The sequence below is a fragment of the Monodon monoceros genome, unplaced genomic scaffold (assembly GCF_005190385.1).
Source record: "Monodon monoceros isolate NGI ecotype Baffin Bay Population unplaced genomic scaffold, NGI_Narwhal_1 Super_Scaffold_6, whole genome shotgun sequence".
Taxonomy (NCBI): Eukaryota; Metazoa; Chordata; class Mammalia; order Artiodactyla; family Monodontidae; genus Monodon; species Monodon monoceros.
The window spans coordinates 40,487,517-40,512,340 of record NW_021703783.1 but is presented as its reverse complement, the minus strand read 5'-3'; the positions used below and the strand labels follow the sequence as shown (position 1 = coordinate 40,512,340).

The window sequence follows — 24,824 nt, the reverse complement described above, 5'->3', positions numbered from 1 at the left end:
TAGAGTGAAAGTTATGCTTTATGGGAAAATATTTGAAACATTCCTATGAAAATAGGAGCAAGACAAGAATGTTTACAATCAAAACTGATATTCTGTTAAAGCTACTGGCCACTCAAAAGTCATTATTATTTTCATATTTTTATACTCATTATTTTCACATGATATATCCATCCACAAAGAGAATCAGTTGACAAGATACTAAAACCAGTGAGTTCAGCAGCATCGCCAGATATACGATTAACAAACAAAAATTATATAAATAAGATATGAGAACAATAATCAACCATAAAAATGTCATAGAAAGTTCTCATTCACAATAAAAATGTTACATTATAGACGTAAATTTAACAGGAAATTGCAAATTATGCATTAAGAAAATCAGATTATTTTAGTGGAAGAAAAAAAGGGCTGATTATTATTTTTGGCTGCACCACGCGGCTTGCGGGATCTTAGTTCCCCGACCGGGGATCGAACCTGGGCCAAGGCAGTGAAAGCACTGAGTCCTAACCACTGGACTGCCAGAGAATTCCCAAAAGGCTTGATTAGATGGAGAGTTTTACCATGTCCATGAATAGGAAGACTTAATATTGCAGAGACACAGTTTTTACTTTAGGTTAAATTCTTATTAAAACAGGACTTTGCATGGAACTTAAGCTGACTTTTAGATCTGCATGGAAAGGAAAAATTGCAAGGAGAGCAAAAACCGTTTTTGGAAAGCAATGAGTAGGTAAAATAATGGTGGGGGAGGGGAAATAAAGCCATAAATCATCTTTAACCACTTTATTTATTTAAAAAATATTTATTTATGTAGCTGCATTGGGTCATAGTTGTGGCACGTGGGATCTTCGTTGCCGCGTGCGGGATCTTTAGTTGTGGCATGCGAGATCTAGTTCCCTGACCAGGGATTGAACCCCAGCCCCCTGCATTGGGAGCGCAGAGTCTTAGCCACTGGAGCACCAGGGAAGTCCCTAACCACTTTAATGGTGTCTTTCTTTACACAGAATTTTAAAAGTTTTATGCAGTCAGATCTGCCTATGGCTTTTGGGTTTTTGTGATATGCTACCTCAAGATTATAGAAATATTTCCCTGTACTTCCTTCCGGTATTTTTATGGTTGTATGTTTTCAGTTTTATGTCTTTATCTCAGCTGCAGTTTATTTTCTTTAATTTTTATTTTCTTTATTTATTTTTAAATTAATTGATTTTTGGCTGCGTTGGGTCTTCGTTGCTGTGCGCGGGCTTTCTCTAGTTGTAGTCAGTGGGGGCTGTTCTTTGTTGTGGTACGCAGGCTTCTCATTGCGATGGCTTCTCTTGTTGTGGAGCACGGGCTCTAGGAGTGCGGGCTGCAGTAGTTGCAGCACGCGAGCTCAGTAGTTGTGGCTCGTGGGCTGTAGAGCGCAGGCTCAGTAGTTGTGGCGCACGGGCTTAGTTGCACCGCGGCATGTGGGATCTTCCCGGACCAGGGCTCGAACCCGTGTTCCCTGCATTGGTAGGCGGATTCCTAACCACCGCACCACCAGGGAAGTCCCTGCAGTTTATTTGTGTGTGTGGTGAGTAGTGAGAAATGCCAGACTTAAAAGGGACCAATAATGTAATGGGAGAGGTACTAGCCTAGATGCCTAGAAAATCAGTGATCTAGGCTTCCTCCCATGTCACCTTTGTAATTTTGGACAAATTAATCTCACTTTTTTTTGTCTCAAGAACCCTTGACTCGAAAATGAGGGTGAATAAATACTTTTTCAGGCAAATTTCTAGCACTACTGTGAGGCTCAAATGAGATCATAGGTGAGAAGGCTTTATGAAGAAAAAAAAACGCTTTGCAAATCTTCTAAGTTATCTTTAATACTGATTTTTGGTTTATGCATATCAATGTAAGTGTAGTGCAGCATCATTTTTCAGTACCTGGAAATAGTTTATTCAAGTTTGTGGAAGACCTTGGGGGAAGGGAGAGGAGAGTGGGAAAGATGAAAACTAACATTTTTCTGAATGCCTGTTTCATATTTGGTGCTTTACTTAAGGAAGGATAAGACTTAGACCTCTCTTCCCAGGAGTTTACAGTCTAGAAGAGGGGAAAACACTGTACACATAAGAATTGGAGCCACTGTTAACGTGGGTGTTGAGTCGGTGGGGTTTGTTAATAGGTAGACAGCTAGGTCAGTGTTTTCACTTTCTAACGATAAGCCTGGCTGAAAGTGCTTTAAGAAGCAACTGCCCTAATCCCTTTGCCCTCAGGCAGGCCTCCTCCTGGGCGACCTTCCCCACCTTCTCTGGTACACTGTCCCCTCAGGCCCACCCCATCTCTTTTTCAGGTAGTATTGTAATGATTACCGATTAGTCTTTTCCTGTACCAGACCTCTATTGCCTTAAGGACAGCCCAATGTTTTCTCTTCGAAGGCTGCCCTGGGCCAATTGAGCAGAGTTAACCAGCCCTCCCTTTCTTTAGTGAGGAGCAAGCCTTTATTTTATGTGCTGGCTTCCCTCCTGGCCTGTTAGCTGGAGCAAACAAGGCAGACACAGCACCTGGGGCAGTGCCAGGCATTAGATAGTCAGTGTTTGTTGAACTACCTGAACTCGTTCCTCTCTCTGAGAGCCAGTTAGGCTGCATAGTAGAAGTGAGCAGTATGTGGCTACCTTTGTCACCTGGTAGACCTTTTAGATGAGAGTTGATTGAGGAGAGTTGGGAAACCACGTGGTGTAATGGGGTCATTCCTTGAGCCTGGCAATTTGGTTTTTTTTTTTTTTTACATCTTTATTGGAGTATAATTGCTTTACAATGGTGTGTTAGTTTCTGCTTTATAACAAAGTGAATCAGTTATACATACACATATGTTCCCATGTCTCTTCCCTCTTGCGTCTCCCTCTCTCCCACCCTCCCTATCCCACCCCTCCGGGCGGTCACAAAGCACCGAGCTGATCTCCCTGTGCTATGTGGCTGCTTCCCACTAGCTATCTATTTTACGTTTGGTAGTGTATATATGTCCATGCCTCTCTCTCTTTGTCACAGCTTACCCTTCCCCCTCCCCATATCCTCAAGTCCATTCTCTAGTAGGTCTGTGTCTTTATTCCTGTCTTACCCCTAGGTTCTTCATGACATTTTTTTTTTAGATTCCATATATATGTGTTAGCATACGGTATTTGTCTCTCTCTTTCTGACTTACTTCACTCTGTAGGACAGACTCTAGGTCTATCCACCTCATTACAGGTAGCTCAATGTCGTTTCTTTTTATGAGCCTGGCAATTTGGATAGTTTGGAATTCTTCTTGCCCCTTCATTCCTCCTTAATCTTTTACGTTGCTTAAAAATAATATTTATTTTAATTACATAAGTCAATGGAATTATCATATAAAATTATAAAAATGTAGAAGTGTGTAAATAAGAAAATGAAAATCATCTATAATCCCGATACTGAGAAATAACCGCAGTTAGTATTTTGAAGACTTTTCCCATCTTTTCCAGTTTTTAAAAAAAGTGCATGGGGAGTGACTGCTAACAGTTATGGGGTCTCTTTTGGGGATGATGAAAATGTTCTGGACAGTGTGATCGACGCACAACTTTGTGAATATACTAAAAACCACTGAATTGTACACTTTAAAAGGGTGAGTTTTGTGGTTTGTGAATCGTATCTCAATAAAGCTGTTTTTTGTTTCTTTCTTTTAATGCTTGTAAGGGTTAAGAATCCACCTGCCAATGCAGGGGACACGGGTTCGAGCCCTGGTCTGGGAAGATCTCACATGTCGCGGAGCAATAAGTCCGTGCGCCACAACTACTGAGCCTGTGCTCTAGAGTCCGCACGCCACAACTACTGAGCCTGCGTGCCTAGAGCCCGTGCCCTGCACCAAGAGAAGCCACCGCAATGAGAAGCCCGCACACTGCAATGAAGAGTAGCCCCCGCTCGCCGCAAGTAGAGAAAGCCCGCGCACAGCAGCAAAGACCCAATGCAGCCAAAAATAAGATAAATAAAATAAATAAATTTAAAATGCTTGTAGGTACCTACACACAGTATCGTTTTCTGAACTGAAAGTGCATATACAGTGCTTCTTTGCTGCTAAATGATTTAGCGTGTTTCCTAAGAATAAGAACATTCTTTTACGTAACTACGATGCAATGATCAAGTTCAGGAAATGGAGCACTGATAGAAGAATTCTAATACTTATGAGGCCTTTCATTGTCAGCTTCCACCAGTTCTTCCAGTAACTTTCTTCACAGCAGGTTTTTTTCTTCCTTATCCAGGAGCCTATTTAAGATCACATATTCCTTTTGGTTGTAATGTCTCTAGTTTCCTTCAATCTGGAACAGTTCCTCAGTCTTTCTTTGATTTTCATGATATTGGCAGTTTTGAAGATTACAGGCTACATTGTTTTGTAGAATGAGCCTCAATTTAGAAACATCTGTTTCCTCATGTTTAAATTCAGGTTTTTCCATACCTCACGTCAGAAGGCCCACGATGTCCATCCATCCCATTACTGGTGATGTTAGCCTTGATCACTTGGGTAAGGTGGTGTCCACCAGATTTCTCCACTGTAAAGTTACCACTTCCCTTTAAAGTGCTTTTAAGGAAAAGAATTTTACAGCATAACCCAGAAGAAAAAGCTTTATCCAGGTTTTAGTGTTCTGCTGATTTTTTTTTTTTTTTCTTTTTTTTTTTTGCTGTACGCGGGCCTCTCACTGTTGTGGCCTCTCCCGTTGCGGAGCACAGGCTCCGGACGCGCAGGCTCAGCGGCCATGGCTCACAGGCCCAGCCTCTCCGCGGCATGTGGGATCTTCCCGGACCGGGGCACGAACCCGTGTCCCCTGCATCGGCAGGTGGACTCTCAACCACTGTGCCACCAGGGAAGCCCCTCTGCTGATGTTTTTTTTTTTTATTTTTCTGCTGATGTTTTGAATGAGAAATAAAGATATAACATTTGAAGACTAAATAAAAAGGAAAAAAATCAGCCAAGGATGAGGAGGCAGGAGCTCAGTTAGAATCTAGGTTTCAGAAGATGGTACCATTCACTTAACCAGGGAACTCAAGAAAAAGGCTCATAATTAGTCCACTTTTGGACCTGTTGAGTGTGAAGTCCTGTGAGACTTCCAAATTAGGCAGGTGGCATCATGGATCTTGGCTGGGGAGAGATGTCTGGGATGGAGGAGTCACCAGCATGTAGCCCTGGAAACAGAGTAGGTTGTCCAGGGAGAGGTGCAGAACACAGATGAAAGAGGCCATGGGATAGAACCCTGAGAGAGGGCCAGAGGAAGGTGAAAAGGCAAAGGGAACTAAGAAATGGTCAGAGGTAGTCATATGGAAGCCAGTGAAAGAAAATGTTTCAAGATGGGATGGCAAACTATGTCTGTTGGCTCCAGAGGGGTCAAGTAGGATAAAGATGATATGTGTCCATTGGATTTGGAGGCAGGGATGTTCTTGGTGGCATTGAAGGTGTAAGCTACATGGTGGTGGGCTCAGGAAAGTGTGAGAGGAGAGGAAATGAAGATGGAGTGGAGACAACTCTTTTAAGAAGGTTGGCTGAGAAGAGAAGGTGGCTGGAGTGGGAATGTGTTGTGAGAGGTTTAGACAATTTAAAATGCTGTGAGAGGGCTTCCCTGGTGGTGCAGTGGTTGAGAGTCCACCTGCCGATGCAGGGGACGTGGGTTCGTGCACCGGCCCAGGGGGATCCCACATGCCGCAGAGCGGCTGGGCCCGTGAGCCATGGCCGCTGAGCCTGCGCGTCAGGAGTCGGTGCTCCGCAATGGGAGAGGCCACAACAGTGAGAGGCCCGCGTACCGCAAAAAAAATAATAAAATAAAAAATAAAATGCTGTGAGAAAGAGGTAGTGGGAAGAAGAGTTGGAGAAATGGGGGGCGGGGGTAATCAAGAGGGTATCCCTGAAGGAGAAGGAGAGGAACCCCTTAGACCAATGGGTCCAACTCAGATGTCTACAGGGCCAGGCAGGTAAAGCAGATGAGTGAGGTGGACTAGTGTGGACTGAGGTGAAACAGAATGCAAAATTCTAAGGGCCTGTGGCCAGTCCTCTTCTGAGGATTGTCATCCAATCATCATCCATTGTCATGCACTTTACAGTGCCCCCTTGTGGGAGGAATATACATCCTCACCCCACTGCCCCAGGGCTTGCTTTGGTCAACTGGATCTGACCAGATATAACGTATGCTAGGTCTGAGCAGAAGTTTTAGAAGCTGGTGCATGGTTTTCTCTTCTGTGAGAACATTGTGTCCCAAGTAGGGACTATTCCTTCAGCCTGGGTCTTGAAATAAAGGCATATGAATCAGAGCTATAGCCAACCCTACCACCAATATAAACCTTGAAAGAGAAATAAACCTCTGTTGTAAGGCAGTGGTCCCCCCTGCCCCCCAACCGTGCACGGCTTGCAGGATCTTAGTTCCCCAACCAGAGATCGAACCCTCGCCCCCTGCAGTGTAAGCACGGAGTCTTAACCACTGGACCGCCAGGGAAGTCCCAGGACGGTGGGGTTTTGAAGTCATTAGTTACCACAGCAAAACTGACTAATACAGGAGTTCAACCAAAATAAAGCTATACTAAGATATTTTTTACTCCTCGAATTAAAAAGATTCAGAAGTTTGACAGCATGCTCTGTCACTGAGGCTGAGGACACAGGCGCTTTCATACATTGGTGTCACCTCTATGGATGCTGGCAATCCTTATCAAAGTTACAAATGCAGATGGCTGTAATCAGAAAGACAGACAATAACAAGTACGTCAAGGATGTGGAGAAATGGGAACCCTCATGGGAATGTAAAATAGTGTAGTCACTTTGGAAAGCAGTTCGGCAGTTCCTCAAAGAGTTAAATGTGGGACTTCCCTGGTGGTGCAGTGGTTAAGACTCCTCGCTCCCAATGCAGGGGGCCTGGGTTCGATCCCGGGTCAGGGAACTAGATCCCACATACATGCCGCAACTAAGAGTTCGCATGCCACAACTAAGGAGGCCTCCTGCTGCAACTAAGGAGTCTGTGAGCTGCAACTAAGGCCTGGCGCAACAACAACAAAAAGTCAAACGTAAAGTTACTTTATGAGCTAGCAATTCCACTACCAGGTATGTACCCAAGAGAATTGAAAACATGTCCACACAAAAAATTGTATATTAATGTTCATAGCAGCATTATTCACAATAGCTTAATTGTGGAAGCAACCTAAATGTCCATCAATTGATGGATACTTGAAATGTGGTATATCTATACAATGGAATATTATCTGATCATAAAAGGGAACGCAGTTCTGATACATGCTACAACATGGATGAACCTTGAAAACATTATGCTAAGTAAAAGAAGCCAGTCACAGAAGATAACATACTGTTTGTTTCCATTTCTGTGAAAGTGTCCAGAATAGACAGATCTTTAGAAGCAGAAAATAGATGAGTGGTTGTCAGTGGTGGGGGGAGGGGAGAATGGGGAGTTTCTTTTTGTGAGGATGAAAATGTTCTGGAATTAGTGATGATGGTGGCACAATTTGGCTACTACATGAACAACCACTGAATTGTACAATTTATTTATTTTTTATTTAAAAATTTTTTTGGTACCCCAGGTGGGACTGAATTGCACAATTTAAAAGGATATGCTTTAGAGTATGTAAATTATCTCAATAAAGCTGTTATATTAAAAAATAAGAATGAGGAAGTTCTATATGATCACTCATATACTGTTAACTGAAAAAAAGCAAGGTGCACAACAGGGATTATATGCTTTTATGTGAAAAAGGAGAAAATAATATATATTTACATTTGTTAGTATTTGCATTAAAAACTCTGAAAGATTATCTGAGACACTAATAAAAATAGTTATCTGGAACGGGTATATGGAATGGGGTGGAAATTAGACTTTTCACTATTAATATTTTCATATATTTTGGTTTTGAACTACCTGAATATGTTGCTTAATCAAAAATCTAAAAATTGAAAAGAAAACCCAATGAATGCACAACTATAATAATAATAAAGGGGGAACTCCAACTACAGGATTGTTGCTCCTTAAAATTCAGGCCCAGTGTTGCTAGATCTTCTGATTTTTTTCACAAGAAGCTGGAAGTTTCGGCATTGACAATTGTTTTTTAAAGTTTTAAAATGTACTATGCAAGTCAAACAAAACCATGTCTATGGGTAGCAGTTGGCCCTCCGTCTTCCAGTTTGTGACCTGTGCTTTAGACTGTGAACCTCATGAGGGCAGGGCTGTGGTCTTTTGCTCTCCATTGTGACCTCTAGTGGTCACCAAAGTGCTTGGCACATATATACCAGATAATGAATAAATACTGAAGTAAGGCAGAGAGGGATCCAGAGTGCAGGTGACAAAAAGTTGAGTGAGTTTGGATGGTTTTTATTTTCTATAAGAAATTTGAAATGAGAGGGAAACAGGGAGAAGGTTGATAGGTCAATAATTTGAGAGGTGTGGGAAATTTTTGAAATAATTGTTCCAGAGAGTTGGAGATAGAGCTGACAATAGAAGAATAGTAATGTTGCCAGGCAGTGTTGTGTGTCCAGTTGAGAGAGTCATTGCTGCTTTTTGCCTCTGAAGATGGTTACTACCTTCATCACAGTCCTGGGAATTCCTTTCACCTCTCTCCTGTGTTGGGCGAAATATGATGTGGTCTGATTCTCTGTCCTTTGTCTGTGACCTGGTTTGGGTTTTGTCTCTGGAAGTCTTTGGATCCTCCATTGTTCTGAAACAATATTATCATCTGTTTTCCTGTTGGTCATTCAGTGGATCCATTTGATCTATCCTGTTCTATAAAGCTTTTTTTTTTTTTTTTTAATTTCTTTCCACCTTTTTCCCCTTCTCTTTCTGAAACTTCTATTAGTTGACTCTTGGGCCTTTTGGATCGATCTTCTATAGTTCTTTTATGTTTTGTTGTCCATCTCTTTATATTTTTATCTTTCTGTGTGATTTTCTTGACTGTCATTTCAGTTGTCATATTTTTAAATCCCTAGAGCTTCTCATTGTTCTCTGAGTGTTCCTCTTTGAGAGCAACCCCCCCTTTTTTTTTTTTGTTATGAGTGCAGTATCTTCCTGAATTTTTGAAGCTTTCTTCTGCTCCTTGCATTTCTCCTCTTCTACCAAATACCTTTTTTCAGCGTGTCTGTTTTTACCTCTGTGGTTCACATTAGGGGCTTTCCTCAAGTGTCGGGTAGTCCCTGGCTGTCTGTCTGCTCACATTTAAGAGTGAGGCACTAAGGCATATTGGAAGGCCCAAGTGCATAGAAAGGATGTATTTATTGACTTGTGGGCATCACTGACTAGGTGATTGGGCGAGGACTGAAATAAGTGTCAGGTCTTTTCTCTAGGGCTATTGAGGTCAGTTTCTTCAGAGAGGAATCCTCCAGTCTCCTGACCCTGGAAGGTTTACCCCAGGCCACTGGTTCTGAACACTGATCGGGAGAAAGGACTTGACTGGATACCTCCCGCTAATCCTCTTGTATTCAGTACAGTGCCTCCTCCTCAACTTCTGCTGTGCTTGGCATCCCTAAGTCCCAGCTGCTCCATTTCAGTTTCTCTAGAAAACAGACTTCCTGCTTCTTTGGAATTAGGTGGAGGAGAGGGGAGTTGCCTCGCTGAATGGGCAGGGGGAGAAGAGTGAGGGCCTAAATGTTCCTTGTATAAATTTTCATCTAATTTCCACGTTTTTAGCTGTGCTTCTTCCTCCTGGCTTCCCAGGTAGCTACTGTTGTAAATTCCTGAGCCTTTCTGGGCTTCTGCCCGAAGAAGCAGCTTATATCTGTTGGCATAACCCTCTGCAGACAGAGTGGCTTTAACTTTTTGCATTTGCTGAACCAGTTACCACTTCTCATCTGCTTTCTATCTTCTACATTATTCACATCTCTCACCTCTTGTCTCTCATCTGCTTTCTTCTCCTTTTTTTTTTTTTTTTTTTTTTTTTGCAGTATGCGGGCCTCTCACTGTCGTGGCCTCTCCCATTGCGGAGCACAGGCTCCGGACGCGCAGGCTCAGTGGCCGTGGCTCTCGGGCCCAGCCTCTCCGCGGCATGTGGGATCTTCCCGGACCAGGGCACGAACCTGTGTCCCCTGCATCGGCAGGCGGACTCTCAACCACTGCGGCACCAGGGAAGCCCTGCTTTATTCTTCTGAATTTAAAATTCCACTGATATAATTTAGTGGGGTTTCAGGAAGGAGTAGTGGTAAACATATGCATTTAATCTGGTGTGTTTTATTGGAATGAGCACAGAGACCATGAATTTATAGCAAAACCAATTTGAATGGTTAGGTGGTTTTCACTAGCAGAATTCAGCTGTCCTGGTGGATTTGGTAAAGAGAAGGACTGGCCAGTTGGATTGGGGTTTTGCCAGGTGGATTTGGTGGAAGGACATTAGGGCCAGGGAGTTGAGGATTTTGGACAAAGAGTGGTTGAAACAACAGACCGTACAATCTAGGTTGTGTAAGTGAAGGAAAGAAAGATACAAGGGAGTTGATGGCTGGAGGAGTTTATGAACTAAAGATCCCATGAAGTAAGAAAAACTTGTCAATTTCTTTTTGAGTTTTATTTTATTTATTTTTTTATATAGCAGGTTCTTATTAGTTGTCTATTTTATACATATTAGTGTATATATGTCAATCCCAATCTCCCAGTTCATCCCACCACCCACCCCTGCCACTTTCCCCACTTGGTGTCCATACAAAACTTGTCAATTTTTAAACAAACCCTACTTGGTCCTTCCAGCATCTTCTCAGCCAGGGGCGAAAGTGCTGTTCCTAAGTTTATTCATGTTTCTTTGCTTTATCATTCTATATTGGGGGTTAATGTCCTTCTTGCTTTGAAAAAGGAAAACTCTCTCAGGTCCCCAGGACAGGATTCTGTGTGGGGCGTGAGGGTAGTGATGCCTCACCTCCTTGTTTACCCCGGAGGAAACTGGTGGTGTTCAGAGCCCTTGCCTCCACCTTTCTTTTTTTTTTTTTCTTTGTGGTACGCGGGCCTCTCACTGTTGTGGCCTCTTCCGTTGCGGAGCACAGGCTCCGGATGCGCAGGCTCAGCGGCCATGCCTCACGGGCCCAGCCGCTCCGCGGCATGTGGGATCTTCCCAGACCGGGGCACGAACCCGTGTCCCCTGCATCAGCAGGCAGACTCTCAACCACTGCGCCACCAGGGAAGCCCTTTTTTTTTTTTTTTTAATTTATTTTATTTATTTATTTTTGGCTGCACTGGGTTTTCGTTGCTATGTGCAGGCTTTGTCTAGTTGCGGCGAGCGGGGCTACTCTTCGTTGTGGTGCGCGGGCTTCTCATTGCAGTGGCTTCTCTTGTTGCAGAGCACGCGCTCTAGGCACGCGGGCTTCAGTAGTTGTGGCACGCAGGCTCAGTAGTTGTGGCTCGCAGGCTTAGTGGCTCGCGGGCTTAGTTGCTCCATGGCATGTGGAGCCCCAGACCAGGGCTCCAACCCGTGTTCCCTGCATTGGCAGGCAGATTCATAACCACTGCGCCACCAGGGAAGTCCCCACCTTTCATTTCTGAGTGGTGACTTTGGTGGGATGGATACAGAAGGGGCCGGGTGGACAGAGCCACGTCTTCCCTGCAGACCTCTTTTCAGAGCTTTGGGAAAAGCCTTCCTCCAGCCTGGGGTCTCTCTTTCTTCACCAGTCGTTCCCTCCTTGCAGCCTGTTTTCCACTCCCCTGGCCTGCTTGCCGTATCCAGGAGCCTGAGCTGATGGACACCCACAGATACCTTGGAGGTTCTCTCTTTAAATCCCTTATTTTACAGAAACTGAGGCCCTGAGGTGTACTCACTTCTGGCCCAGAAGCCTTTGTGCCATAGCAAGCTCAGTGGCTGAGGGAGCCCCGCATGAGGTGGCAGAGCCTGGTGATTAGGGGCGGGGTCTTCAGAGCCCCACACACCCTTGTCCAGACCCAGCTCAGCCACATACTGGCTGCATGACCTGGACACGTTACATACGTAGTGTCTCTGAAATCTGTTTCCTCATCTTTAAATGTGGGTCATAAACTTAACTTCAGTGGTTGTGAAGATGAGAATAATGCATGTTAAGTACAGAATGAGGCATGTGGTAAGTACTTCCATGGTGCCTATTTTTATTAGCCTCTCTCCTTCTAGCCTTTCCACCTAAAACGCCCCACTGCTGCCACCTGTCAGGGGAGCCAGAGTGAGCACTGATGAAGGATTGAGTCTTATTCCCAAGGCTGAGTCAGTTCCCCTAGTTTCCCAAAACCCAATCTACTGAGGAGAAGTTTAAGGATAGGACCACTGGGGTCCCTTGGACCTGTGTTTTCAACTAGCTTGGGGTCCAGTGGCTGCTGACAGTGGATTATACCAGAGGAAGATTCCTTCCGTTCCATGTTTCCTGGATCCTCTTACCCCCTCATTTGGCGGGTTCCCCAGGCCTTGGTGTTTTCCCCTCTCTCCCTGGCCATCTCTGCGAGCGTTCTCTCCCCTGGGGAATGGAGCCCATCACAAGGCTTCAGCTGTGCCCCACCTCTCGAGTCTGCTTCTCATTCCTGCATCTCAGCAGAGCTCTGGACCTGACTTCCTCCCATATGCGTATTTGTAGCCCTGGACACCTCCACTTAGATGAGTATTTCCAAGAAATAACAATCTTACTTTCCATCCAGCCTCCACTTTCTGCATCCCTATTTCTTTTACGGGCACCCAGGCTTGAAACCCCAGGGTCGTCCTTGACCCTTCCTTCCCCTCCAATGTAGATTCTGTAAGTGTTGAATTGAGTATAATCCAGCAAGTGGTTAAGCCTGCATATTCCTCTACCTGTCCTTCCCTAGCGACATCACCCTTATTCACGTGTGGCTCACCTCTTTCCTGGTTTACAGCAATGGCCTTTCATTCTTCTGCATCCATCTGCTATACACTGGTCTTCTGAGAGCATTGTTTTCATCACATTAATCCTTGCTACAGAATCTTTCAGTGACTTTCCATTTTCTGCAGGATAAAATCTAGATTCTTGGCCTGGCTGGCACTCAAGGCTCTCCATAATCTCTCGTGCAGCTCTGCCCACCCTGCCTTTGCTCCCGTGTCGTCCTTGCAGACCTTCTCTCCAGCCGGCCAGGCACCTTCACTGACCTGAGAATCAGCCATACTCATTCCTGATGTAAGCTCATGGCATTCCCCCCTGTCCCTGAATGCCTCTCTTCCTCCCTTTCTCCAGTCCTGTTGCTCCTGCCTGCTTTCAAGTTGCAGCCCCAGTCCCACTGCAGATCCTCCTCAGGCTTCAGCCTTCATCCATCTCTTCTCCTGAATAGCGCTTGGGATCAGCATCTCGCCAGCGCCCTGGGCTGTAACTGTTGCACGTGCATCAGTATCCCCCCTCCCCACCCACCAACCCCAGCACCCTGGTGTGAACACAGTTGGTGCTCACTTCAAACAGCCACTCCCGGGCTTCCCTGGTGGCGCAGTGGTTGAGAGTCTGCCTGCCGATGCAGGGGACGTGGGTTCGTGCCCCGGTCCGGGAAGATCCCACATGCCGCGGAGAGGCTGGGCCCGTAAGCCATGGCCGCTGAGCCTGCGCGTCCAGAGCCTGTGCTCCGCAACGGGAGAGGCCACAACAGTGAGAGGCCCGCATACTGCAAAAAAACAAAACAAAAACAAAAGCAAACAGCCACTTCCTGTTTCTTGAGCACTCTCAACCTGCAAGGCACAGGGTTATACTTAACGGTCTGCCTCCTCAGTGTGGCCTCCTTTTCTTCCTGCTCTTCAGAGAAGAGGGCTTTAGAAATCAGGACAGTTCTGAGAAGACTCTGGGGGTTGGGATGCAAAGAGATCGGCCTCTCAGGCCTGCCTAAACCATTTCTCTGTTCCTCTCCAGTCTAAGTGAAGGTGGCATGTGTTTTTGCCTTACATCTCATCTCCCCGCTTTTTCACGTCAGCTAATGGTTATTCAGGAAACTTATCTCAACCTGCTGGCCCTATCCCAAATCTTCAGGGCATGGGTCATGAGAATGATGTCATGGCCATGTGACTGCTGCCTATACCTTGCTCCCTCTGCTGCCCTAGTCCTAACACTCTAAAAAGCCAGTTGTGTCCCCTGCTTCCAGCTTACCTGGACGAAGACCTGAGCAGAAAGGTAAGCTTCTCACCTGTGCCTTTGGTGAGCAGTGGCCACTGGATTCTACCTGCTCAGCACTTCTTTCCCACCTGTTTCTGCTGGCTCTCTCCCTGGGCGCTCTCACTTGCCTTATCTGTACAGTGAAGGCTGGGGCTAGGCCTTAGGCCCATTACGGAGTTGAAGTTCTTGCTGGTTAGGTCCAGGTGGGGTCCCCAGGCTGAGTAGGGAATAACTCCTGCTCTGCTCACAGGTTTTCTCCTGATGGCTGACTCTCAACCACTCCTCTCCCTTGACGGGGACGCCGTGGCTGCAGAAGCCTTGCTCCGGGATGTGTTTGAGATTGTGGTGGATGAGGTCATTCGGAAAGGGACCAGTGCCTCCGAGAAGGTGGGTCTTTTCTCCCCCCTCCTCCTGCCCATCAAACTTGGCTGAGAACTTTCCTCCTCTGTGCAGGCTCCTCCCCAGAATTCAGCACTCTGTGTGCCTCAGGGATGACATACTGGGCCAGACTGTGTTTATTTACCCTTGTTCATGTGTTGCTTGGAAAATATTCCTAATTTGCTGTAAGTGCAGCTTGGTGGTGTCTTCTATCTGCTGAGATGTGGTTTGGGCAGCCAGTGGGGTGCCTCAGTGCCCCCAGAATCTCCCGCTTCTCCTCCTAGGTCTGCGAGTGGAGGGAGCCAGAGGAGCTGAAGCAGCTTCTGGATTTGGAGCTGCGGAATGAGGGGGAGTCACAGGAGCAGATCCTGGAGCGCTGCCGGGCTGTGATCCGCTACAGTGTGAAGACCTGTGGGTCCTGGGTCCTGCGGGGAGGCGCGTCTAGAATTTGTACCCAGCTCCACTCTGAGCCCTCGTCTCCCTTCTCCAGGTCACCCTCGTTTCTTCAACCAGCTCTTCTCAGGGTTGGATCCTCATGCCCTGGCCGGGCGCATTGTCACTGAGAGCCTCAACACCAGCCAGTGAGCCATCCCAGGGCCCCCTTGCACCACCCCGAAAGGATTTGGGTTTGTGGGAGACACACTCGGTGGGTAGGAGAGGAGAATGGTGCTTACCCCCCCGTCTTTTCTGGGAATCTCTGCTGGCAGAGTCTTTCCCCTCGTACCCTTTGGGCTTCCTTTCCCAAGCTTTCTCATGCCTCCCGGCTCCAGTTTTTTCTCATCTTTTCCTCCCTGGTTCTTTTTCACCAACTCAGTCCTCTCTTTGGACCCTCTCTCACTCACTCTGTCCACCTCCTCTCTCCAACTCCTCGCAGAGTCTCTCCCTGTCTCTTTCCCATTCTCATCATTCCCTCTCCTGGCAGGTACACATATGAGATCGCCCCCGTGTTTGTCCTCATGGAAGACGAGGTGTTGAAGAAACTCCGGGCTCTGGTGGGCTGGAGCTCTGGGGACGGCGTCTTCTGCCCTGGTATGTAAACAGGAGGGGGGCCTTTCTTTGGCCTTTTCAAGGGTTCCTCCTTCCCCACTGTTCTCTTGCTGTAAGCTGGCAGGGAGGGGTGATTCTTCTTTGTTTCTTCTCCAGCTGGGCTCCGGCCAAACCAGAGAGAAGCTGCCCAGTCCCCCGTATCCTCGTGTTTGCCAAATAATACATGGCATCAGTGCCTGCTGCCCTGGCGGGGGGGTGGGGTGGGGTGGGGTGGTGGAGGATCCTGGGATCAGCCCCGGATAAGGAGGGGGAGTCGGGATCTGCAGATCCCGCTGTCTGGGTTACCAGCGTGCCATTTGTCGAGCCCTCAGAACTCGTGGCCTGGTAGCCAATCACTTGTGCTTCTTTGATCAGTTCTTCTGGGTGGAGAGGTCAAGAGAGCCAAGCTCCAGTTTTGACCCACTGCCCCTCCCTCTTGCCACCACCCCTTCCCTGTGACAGGTGGCTCCATCTCCAACATGTATGCTGTGAACCTGGCCCGCTATCAGCGCTACCCGGATTGCAAACAGAGGGGCCTCTGGGCACTGCCACCCCTGGCCCTTTTCACATCAGAGGAGGTGGGAAGAGGCACAGGCCTACCCTGGGCTCCCCGATTCTAATCTCCAGCCAGCTGAGTCCGAGACCTGTCAGATCCTCTGCCTGCTCAGACCCATCTCTTCCGAGACCAGCCTGCCCCCAGGCGGATGTGCTTCCTTCCAACCAAGGGGGCTGTGTAAACACTCCCCGTTCACCTTGCCGTCTGTGTGGGGGTAGCAGAGGGGCATCCAGTGTAGTGTACACTGTCCACACCCTTTCTGCTAAGAGTATGGGCCATGGGCCAGCAGCATCAGTATCACCTGGGAGCTTGTTAGGAATGCAGAATCTCGGGCCCCAGCCCAGACCTACTGAAGATGGATCTGCATTTTAACCAGACACACTGGTGATTTGTAGGCCCATGAGTATTTCAGAAGCCCTGGCCTACAGGGGCTCATCTGTTTGACCAGTCTCTCTCCTCCCCACCCTCCCTGCCCTCTGCCTTCCTCCACAGTGTCATTACTCTGTCAAGAAAGGAGCTGCTTTTCTGGGACTTGGCACCGACAGTGTCCGAATGGTCAAGGCAGATGAGAGGTGAAGGTCCTTCTGTCTGCATGTCTCAGACCCAGCCTGGCGCCGTGTGCCTTCTCATTGCCAGGGGCTCTGGCCTCTGGCGCACACCCCGGCGGACTTCTCTCCCTGCTCTGTTCCCACCGAATTGCCTCTGCTGTCTACCAGTGCCTGCTAGAGTCTCCGCCCTGTCCCCTGAGATCTGTTTACCCCTCTTAGGGAAAAATCAACACTGTGGCCTCTGCATTGCTAACTGCACATTACCCTGCTCTCGACAGTTCTGCTGCCCAGCCTAGAGAACCTATTACTCGCCTACCCACTGAGTTTTCTTTTCCAGAGGGAAAATGATCCCTGAGGATCTGGAGAGGCAGGTCGGCCTGGCTGAGGCTGAGGTGAGTGAGTGAGGGGTGCTGAGGCAGTGGAACGGGACCCTTCTGTTCCTTTCTTGGAGGGTTCTTTGGCCTGTGCCTACTCATGGCTCCCCTCATCCCTCCCCCTGATCTCTGTGCCCGTTTCCCTGGTGGGCTGAAGTGATGCCTGGGGAGCAAGGACACTGTAGTCCTGCTGAGACCCATGGGCAGTATCGGATCGCAGGGCAGGGGTAGGACTGAGTCACTGAGTGGAGTCCCAAGGGGCACCGCAGGGAGGATGTTGGGGACCTGAGGTGTAGCACAGAAGGTTTCTGTGAGCTGGCAGGGTCTGTGCAGGAAGTTCAGGAAGATGTGCGGGCCAGTGGTGAGCAATGCGGACTTGGAGCAATGGGAGATGTGGAGGCCCCTGCACGCCCCTCCGCACTAGGGGACATGGGAACTGCTGCAGCCGTCTTGGAGGGCGTTTCAGCACTATCGATACCATTTTTATTTACTTATTTATTTATTTACAAATATTTATTTATTTATTTGGCTGCTGCGGGTCTTAGTTGTGGCATGCAGGATCTTTTAGTTGCGGCATGTGAACTCTTTTTTTTTTTTTTTAAATAAATTTATTTATTTATTTCTGGCTGCATTGGGTCTTCGTTGCTGCGTGCGGGCTTTTCTCTAGTTGCTTCGAGAGGGGGCTACTTTTCTTTGAGGTGTGTGGGCTTCTCATTGTGGTGGCTTCTCTTGTTGTGGAGCACAGGCTCTAGGCGCGCGGTCTTCACTAGTTGTGGCATGGGGTTCCCCCTCGCGGGCTCTAGAGCGCAGGCTCAGTAGTTGTGGCGCATGGGCTTAGTTGCTCCACAGCATGTGGAATCTTCCCGGACCAGGGCTCAAACCCATGTCCCCCGCATTGGCGGGCAGATTCTTAACCACTGCGCCACCAGGGAAGTCCCATGTGAACTCTTAGTTGTGGCATGTGGGATCTAGTTTCCTGACCAGAGATCGAACCCGAGCCCTCTGCATTGGGAGCACGGAGTCTTAGCCACTGGACCACCAGAGAAGTCCTATACCATTTTAAATGTATCTATCCACTGACTCTGTGTCCTGCTGCTAGGATTAGTTTATAAATCATCATCACAAGTGCTTAGAATTGTGTGCACTGGAGCGAAGTGTAAAATTAAAAAAAAAATTTAAATATCCATCAATAGATAAATTATGATGTATCTGTGTCAGTTTCTTCCTTTGTAAAATGAGCATAATATAGAACTTATAGGGTTGTTGTAAGGCTTAAATAAATTATGTGTAAAGCACTTAGAACAGTGAAGCAGTATATAAATATTAGCTGCCATTGTTGTTATTGTTGGAGTAGTATGCAGCCATTTAAAAGAATAAGATGGGAATATATATGTTAACATGAAAATACCTCAACTATGTATTTAAGTATAAATTTTAAAAAAATGTATATATCTCCACATGCAAATGGTCGCAGCATCGGTTTTTGAGAAGACTGTTCTTTCCCCAATGAATTGTCTTGGCATCCTTGTTAAAATCCATTGAGTGTAAGTGTGAGGATTTATTTCTGGACTCTCGGTCTATTCCATTGATCTGCATGTCTATCCTATAGACCACATTGTCTTAATATAGCTTTGTAGGAAATTTTGAAATCAGATGTGTGAGTCCTCCAACTTTGTTCTTTTTCAGGATGGTTTTGGCTTTCTGGGTCCCTTAAATTTCCATTTGAATTTTAGGATCAGCTTGTCAATGTCTGCAAAGAAGCCAACTGGGATTTTGATAGGGATGTGATCAATCTGTAGATCCATGAACATGGAATGCCTCCATTTATTTAGGTCTTCTTTGATTTCTTTCAACAGTGCTTTGTAGTTTTCAGAGTATATGTTTTGCACTTCTTTTGTTGAATTTATTCCTAAGTATTTTATTGTTTTTGATGTTCTTATAAATGAAATTGTTTTCTTAATTCCATTTTTGGGTTGTTCACTGCTAATGTGTAGAAATACAACTGATTTTTGAATATTGATCTTGTACCCTGCGAACTTGCTGAACTCATTTATTAATTCTAATAGTTTTTTTTAGTGGATTCCTTAGGATTTACTCGGTATAATATAATGTTATCTGTAAAAACAGATAATTTTGCTCTTTTCCTTTCCAATCTGGATGGCTCTTATTTTTTTTTACCTAATTGCCCTGCTAGAACCTCAGCACAATGTTGAATAGAAATGAGGAGCGTGAACATCCATGTCTTGTTCCTGATCTTAGGGGGAAGGCTTTCAGTCTTTCGCCATTGAGTATGATGTTAGCTGTGGGTGTTGTAGTTGCCCTTTATCAGGTTAAGGAAGTTCCCTTCAAATCCTAGTTTTTTGAGTGTTTATATCATGAAGGAGTGTTGGATTTTGTCAAATGTTTTTCTGTGTCTACTGAGATGATCAATAAACCACATTGAGATGTGGTTTTTTTTCGTTTATTCTATGATAGGATGTATTACATTAATTGATTTTGGGATGTTAAACCAAGCTTGCACTCTTGGGACAAATCCCCCTTTGTCATGGTGTATCATTATTTTTATATGTTGCTGATTTTATTTTGCTAGTGTTTTGTAGATTTTTATGTCTATATTTAGAAGAGATATATTCTGTAGTTTTCTTGTGATACTTTGTCTGGTTTTGGTATCAGGGTATAATCACTTCATAGGATGAATTCAGAAGTGTTCCTTCCTCTTCTTTTTTTTTTTGGAAGCTGATGAAGAGCTGGTATCAATTCTTTTTTTTTTTTAATTCATTAATTTTAAATTTGTTTATTTTTGGCTGCGTTGGGTCTTCGTTGCTGCACGCGGGCTTTCTCTAGTTGCGGCAAGCGGGGTCTGCTCTTCGCTGCAGTGCGGGCTTCTCATTGCGGTGGCTTCTCTTCTTGCGGAGCACGGGCTCTAGGCGCGCGGGTTTCAGTAGTTGTGGCTCGCGGGCTCTAGAGCGCAAGCTCAGTAGTTGTGGCACACGGGCTTAGTTGCTCCGCGGCATGTGGGATCTTCCCAGACCAGGGCTCGAACCCATGTCCCCTGCATTGGCAGGTGGACTCTTAACCACTGCGCCACCAGGGAAGCCCTAGCTGGTATCAGTTCTTTTTTTAATGTTTTGTACAACTCATTAGTGAAGCCATCTGGGCCTGCGCATTTCTTTGTTGTAGTTTTTTGAATACTAATTCAAGTTCCTCATAAACTTTTGTACTATTAGGATATTTAAAATAGCATTTTGATCTTCCAGTAAGACATTCAACTTTGTTGAAAGAGTATGCACTTTGGAAATAGACCATCAGACAGACCTAGGTTTGAATTCCATCTCTGGGTTTCAGCTTGGGGGCAGGTTTCTTAACTCCTCTGAATCTCAGTGTCCTAACTTGCAAATTAAAGGGGATAGTAACACACAGTAAGGTTGCAAGGGCCCAGGTCAGGCATGTGAAGAGTTTATAGAGCTGGATCTCAGCACCAGGCTCTGGGTAGCTCTTGAGATGACTTCACAGCCTCTTTCTCCCTCTGTATTTTTGCCACAGGGTGCTGTGCCATTCCTGGTCAGTGCCACCTCTGGCACTACCGTGCTGGGGGCCTTTGACCCTCTGGAGGCAGTTGCAGACGTGTGCCAGCGTCATGGACTGTGGCTGCACGTGGATGTGAGTGGTACTCAGGCCTGAGGATGGGGTGGGCTGAACTGAGGCCAAGGCCAAAGCCCACATTGTTCCTTTTGCTCCACAGGCCGCCTGGGGAGGGAGTGTCCTGCTGTCACAGACACATAGACATCTCCTGAATGGGATCCAGAGGTGCATACAGCCCCCTACGCCCTGAATCTCACCCTTCAAATCCTTGATCCAGAGAGTAGTCTTGGACCAGGGAGCTCAGATGGGGGTAGGGGAAGGAGGCTGGTAGGAGGGAGATTGGAGAGATGGTTGATTGGGGCTGGGAGGTCAGACGTCAGACCTGGAAATTCTTCTGCTGGGCCGGGGTGAGACCGAAGCCCCTCTTACTGGAGGTCTGGAAAGGTTGGGGCTCTGGTTGGGCAGCTTGAGGGGGAGCCAGCTGACCCTCCTTTGCTGTGCCCACCCCAGGGCTGACTCCGTGGCCTGGAATCCCCACAAGCTCCTCTCTGCAGGCCTACAGTGCTCAGCTCTTCTTCTCCGGGACACCTCGGTGGGTCTGCCCCTCCCCCGCCCTGGCACCACCTCCCACCCTGGACCTCTGTCTTCTTTTCTATGCCACCTGAGAGGAGCTCCTGGCCTTACCACGTTCTCCTTGCCATGCCATCTGAAGCTGAATATCTGTGACCACCCTAATCCCCTGTAGTGGGCTCCCTCACTCCCCTGTCTTCATGCAAAGGAAAAAGTTCCCAGCTTAAGTCGTAATCGGAGGGATCCTGGGTCATTTGGGAAGAACTCTGAGTGTTGGAAGAAAACCCAGAGAGAGGGTTTCAGTCAGCTGGCAGCCGTCCCATCAGTGCCGCCTGGTTCCAGGGAAAGAAGCATGTGGACTGAGCTAAGAAATGGCCCAGTGCAGCTCTGGAGGAAACCTCGGCGGGGAGGGTGGGTCTGACTGTCTCCTCACCCTCCACAGAACCTGCTCAAGCGCTGCCACGGGTCCCAGGCCAGCTACCTGTTCCAGCAGGACAAGTTCTATGATGTGGCTCTGGACACTGGAGACAAGGTGGTGCAGTGTGGCCGCCGCGTGGACTGTCTGAAGCTGTGGCTCATGTGGAAGGCACAGGGCGGGCAGGGGCTGGAGCGGCGTGTGGACCAGGCCTTTGCCCTTGCCCGGTAGGAGTGGGGGCAGTCCCGTTTCCCCTCTCCGGGCTCCAGCCCTGCACCCCTTTCCTGCTCTTAGTGTCTCTTGACTCACTCTCTGGGTTGCTTTTGTTTCTGTATCTCTGCCTTTCCTCCTCCACCCATGATGTCTCACTCTGTGTTCACAGGTACCTGGTGGAGGAATTGAAGAAGCGGGAAACTTTTGAGTTGGTCATGGAGGTACGACCGACCTTGTGCTCTTTTTCATCCCCTGTCCCCCTACCGTTCCCCTCTCACTGCCCCTCTTCCCCAGCAGAGCCCTAGTTGGGGAAGAGGGGCAGTGAGAGGGGAACGGTCCCCCTTCCTCAGCTCACACCTTCCTCTTCCTCATTCCTCCCAGCCTGAATTTGTCAACGTGTGTTTCTGGTTCGTGCCCCCCAGTCTGCGGGAGAAGAAGGGGAGTCCGGATTATGGTGAAAGGCTGGCTAAGGTAGGCAGTCTCCTCCCTGCTCTGGTTAACCCATTAGGGAACCGATGCAGCTGGTGTGTTTCCGCCCCCTGCTGTCTGTAAGTGGCATGGCAGTTCCCTTGGCTAGTCTCTTGCTCCTGAGGTGGGGACCGTGAACTGGAAGACGACACCCACTTGTCCTCATTTCTGTGAGGCTGGGAATGGGGGATAAGGTATGCTTCTGGAAAGTAAGAAGAAGACGGAGAGGGGCATTACAAGAAAAGTCACCAGTGTGAAGTACATAGATCATTGGTGTGGGGCATTCTGCTGGGAGCTCAGGCCCAGGACAGAGATGTGAGGCAGAAAGATCTTGGAGTTCTGCTCACTAATGCTGGGGACAGAGCGACCCTGTCAGGCCAGGAGGTATGTCCTGGTCGCTAAGGATAGATCGGTACTAGGTGCTGCATATGATATGAAACATCAAAAATGTTATAGGAATTCAGAGAGGGGAGAAGAAGGTGTCGAGGATGGTGAAGGCTTGAAGTTAGACTGAAAAAGCAGTGTTGAGATTCAGTGAAAAGTCAGGATTTAGCAGAAAATGGCCCATGTGGTAACGTGGAGAATGGTGAGACGGGAAAGAAGGCAGGAGGTAGAGAAGGTCCAGTGGGCTGGATGTGGTGGCAAGGGTAAACTGGGGCCACGTCAGGATCCGAGCCGTGAGTTGCTGTCTCTGGAAGGTGTCTGGGTGGAGGGAGGTGCAAGTTGGGGAGCCCAGCCCCTCACCTGACCCCAGGCTGCAGCTGGAAGGTTGCTCCACTCCTCCCACAGGTGGCCCCAATCCTCAAGGAGCGCATGGTGAGGAAGGGCTCCATGATGATTGGCTACCAGCCCCATGGTACCCGGGGCAACTTCTTCCGCATGGTCGTGGCCAACCCTGCGCTGACGCGGGCGGATATGGACTTCCTGCTGAATGAACTGGAACGGCTGGGCCAGGACCTCTGAGCTGCTCCTTCTTGCTGCTGGCCTGGACCCCTCCCCCAACCCTTACCATCTCCCTGTATCCCCTCCCCGTGTTCTCAAGAACAACCTCTCCAGGAAACAAAGCTGTCTTCATTTTTATGTGCTTTGACCCACGAACTCTCCTTTAAGTATCTGATATTAAGAGAATGTTTAAATAAATGATAGTATATCCATATGATGGAATATTACTCTGCCATTAAAATTATGTTTACAAAGAGGATTTTTATAGATAAGAGAAAAATAATTTTAATATAATATGTTGAAAAAGCTGGATATAAGACTTTATGTATGGTAATATCTGAGCTGCATTCAAAAATACATAGGAAAAGACTGATGAGATGAAATATGCCAAAATGTTAATAGTTTTCTCTGGGATGGGATTACAGGTAATTTGAAAATTAACTTCTTTATACCTTTTGTGCGCCCCTTTTATGATATAAGGAGTATCTATTGCTTTTTATTTTATAAATTTATTTATTTTTGGCTGCGTTGGGTCTTTGTTGCTGTGCGCGGGCTTTCTCTAGTTGCGGGGAGTGGGGGCCCCTCTTTGTTACGGTGCGTGGGCTTCTCATTGCGGTGGCTTCTCTTCTTGCGGAGCACGGGCTCTAGGCACGCGGGCTTCAGTAGTTGTGGCACACGGGCTCAGTAGTTGTGGCTTGTGGGCTCTAGATCGCAGGCTCAGTAATTGTGGTGCACGGGCTTAATTGCTCCACGGCATGTGGGATCTTCCCGGACCACGGCTCGAACCCGTGTCCCCTGCATTGGTAGGCGGACTCTTAACCACTGCGCCACCAGGGAAGCCCCCCTCTATTACTTTTAAATAGGAAAATAATAAAGTTAAATTTTCAGCTGTATTATTTTGGTATATTGTGAAGTTTGTTATCTTTCAACAAAATAGTGGAGAATGCAAATTTGTAAAAAAGTAAAGGTAGAAGAGAGGCTAAAAATAGGAAAAAATTTTCCCAAAACTCTTGAGTGGGAGAGAAAAGATCAAAAGTGGAGTTACTGTAAAATTAATTGTACTTTGGGACTTCCCTGGTGGTGCAGTGGATAAGACTCCGTGCTCCCAAAGCAGGGGCCCCGGGTTTGGTCCCAGGCCTGGGAACTAGATCCCACATATGTGCTGCAACTAAGTGTTCACATGCCACAACTAAGGAGCCCACATTGCCACAACTACAGAGCTGGTGAGCCACAACTACGGAGCCCCCCTGCCGCAACTGAGACCTGATGCAGCCAAATAAATAAATTAATTAATTTTAAAAAAGTTAATTATACTTTAATGACACTGAAAACAAAATGGGCACTTGTTGTATCTTGAGACGAGAACCTTGTCCACTTATCACTCTTGAAAAATCTTCACACACACCAAAAAAGTAAGAATGTTCCTTCTGTAATTTAAACAACAGAAACCAAGTTGAAAAAAAAAAGCCCAGCAACGGAACCAACCACTGTTATGTCTTCTGTTATTGCTACTGTCTTACATAAAAACATCCATTTAACACTTAAAATCCTGGTCTGATGTTGCTTTTCAGTCACTTTTTGGGAAAGAGGCATTTAGCTACACAAGTTATTTAGGACAAGTGGCAAGTCTACCAGAACTTTCTGTTATTTCCAATTCCTAAAAATACCATTTATGAAAACAATAACGTGGTCATGTAAGAGTCATCCAAAGTTATTTGAAGAAGCAAATACAGAC

The 24,824-nt window shown here is 47.0% G+C and overlaps 1 protein-coding gene across 1 annotated transcript; it reads left to right on the top strand.

Moving 5' to 3' along the window:
• Positions 1 to 13,974: 13,974 nt before the first annotated feature.
• Positions 13,975 to 23,453, top strand: CSAD (cysteine sulfinic acid decarboxylase). Its single transcript, XM_029205448.1, has 15 exons — positions 13,975 to 14,035; positions 14,268 to 14,404; positions 14,680 to 14,806; positions 14,886 to 14,976; positions 15,318 to 15,424; positions 15,884 to 15,999; positions 16,470 to 16,549; positions 16,863 to 16,917; positions 20,443 to 20,559; positions 20,642 to 20,706; positions 20,992 to 21,073; positions 21,494 to 21,693; positions 21,849 to 21,900; positions 22,061 to 22,150; positions 22,937 to 23,453. Exons 2-15 carry the CDS (start codon positions 14,279 to 14,281, stop codon positions 23,108 to 23,110), a joined length of 1,482 nt encoding a protein of 493 aa, XP_029061281.1. The 5' UTR covers positions 13,975 to 14,035; positions 14,268 to 14,278; the 3' UTR covers positions 23,111 to 23,453.
• Positions 23,454 to 24,824: the final 1,371 nt, after the last annotated feature.

Bases quoted from the DNA above. Each gene is read 5' to 3' on its own strand.
- CSAD (XM_029205448.1), top strand. From the start codon at position 14,279: ATGGCTGACTCTCAACCACTCCTCTCCCTTGACGGGGACGCCGTGGCT. The intron at 20,707-20,991 runs GTGCATACAGCC...TGCCCACCCCAG, and splicing joins CTCCTGAATGGGATCCAGAG to GGCTGACTCCGTGGCCTGGA. The intron at 21,074-21,493 runs GTGGGTCTGCCC...CACCCTCCACAG, and splicing joins TTCTTCTCCGGGACACCTCG to AACCTGCTCAAGCGCTGCCA.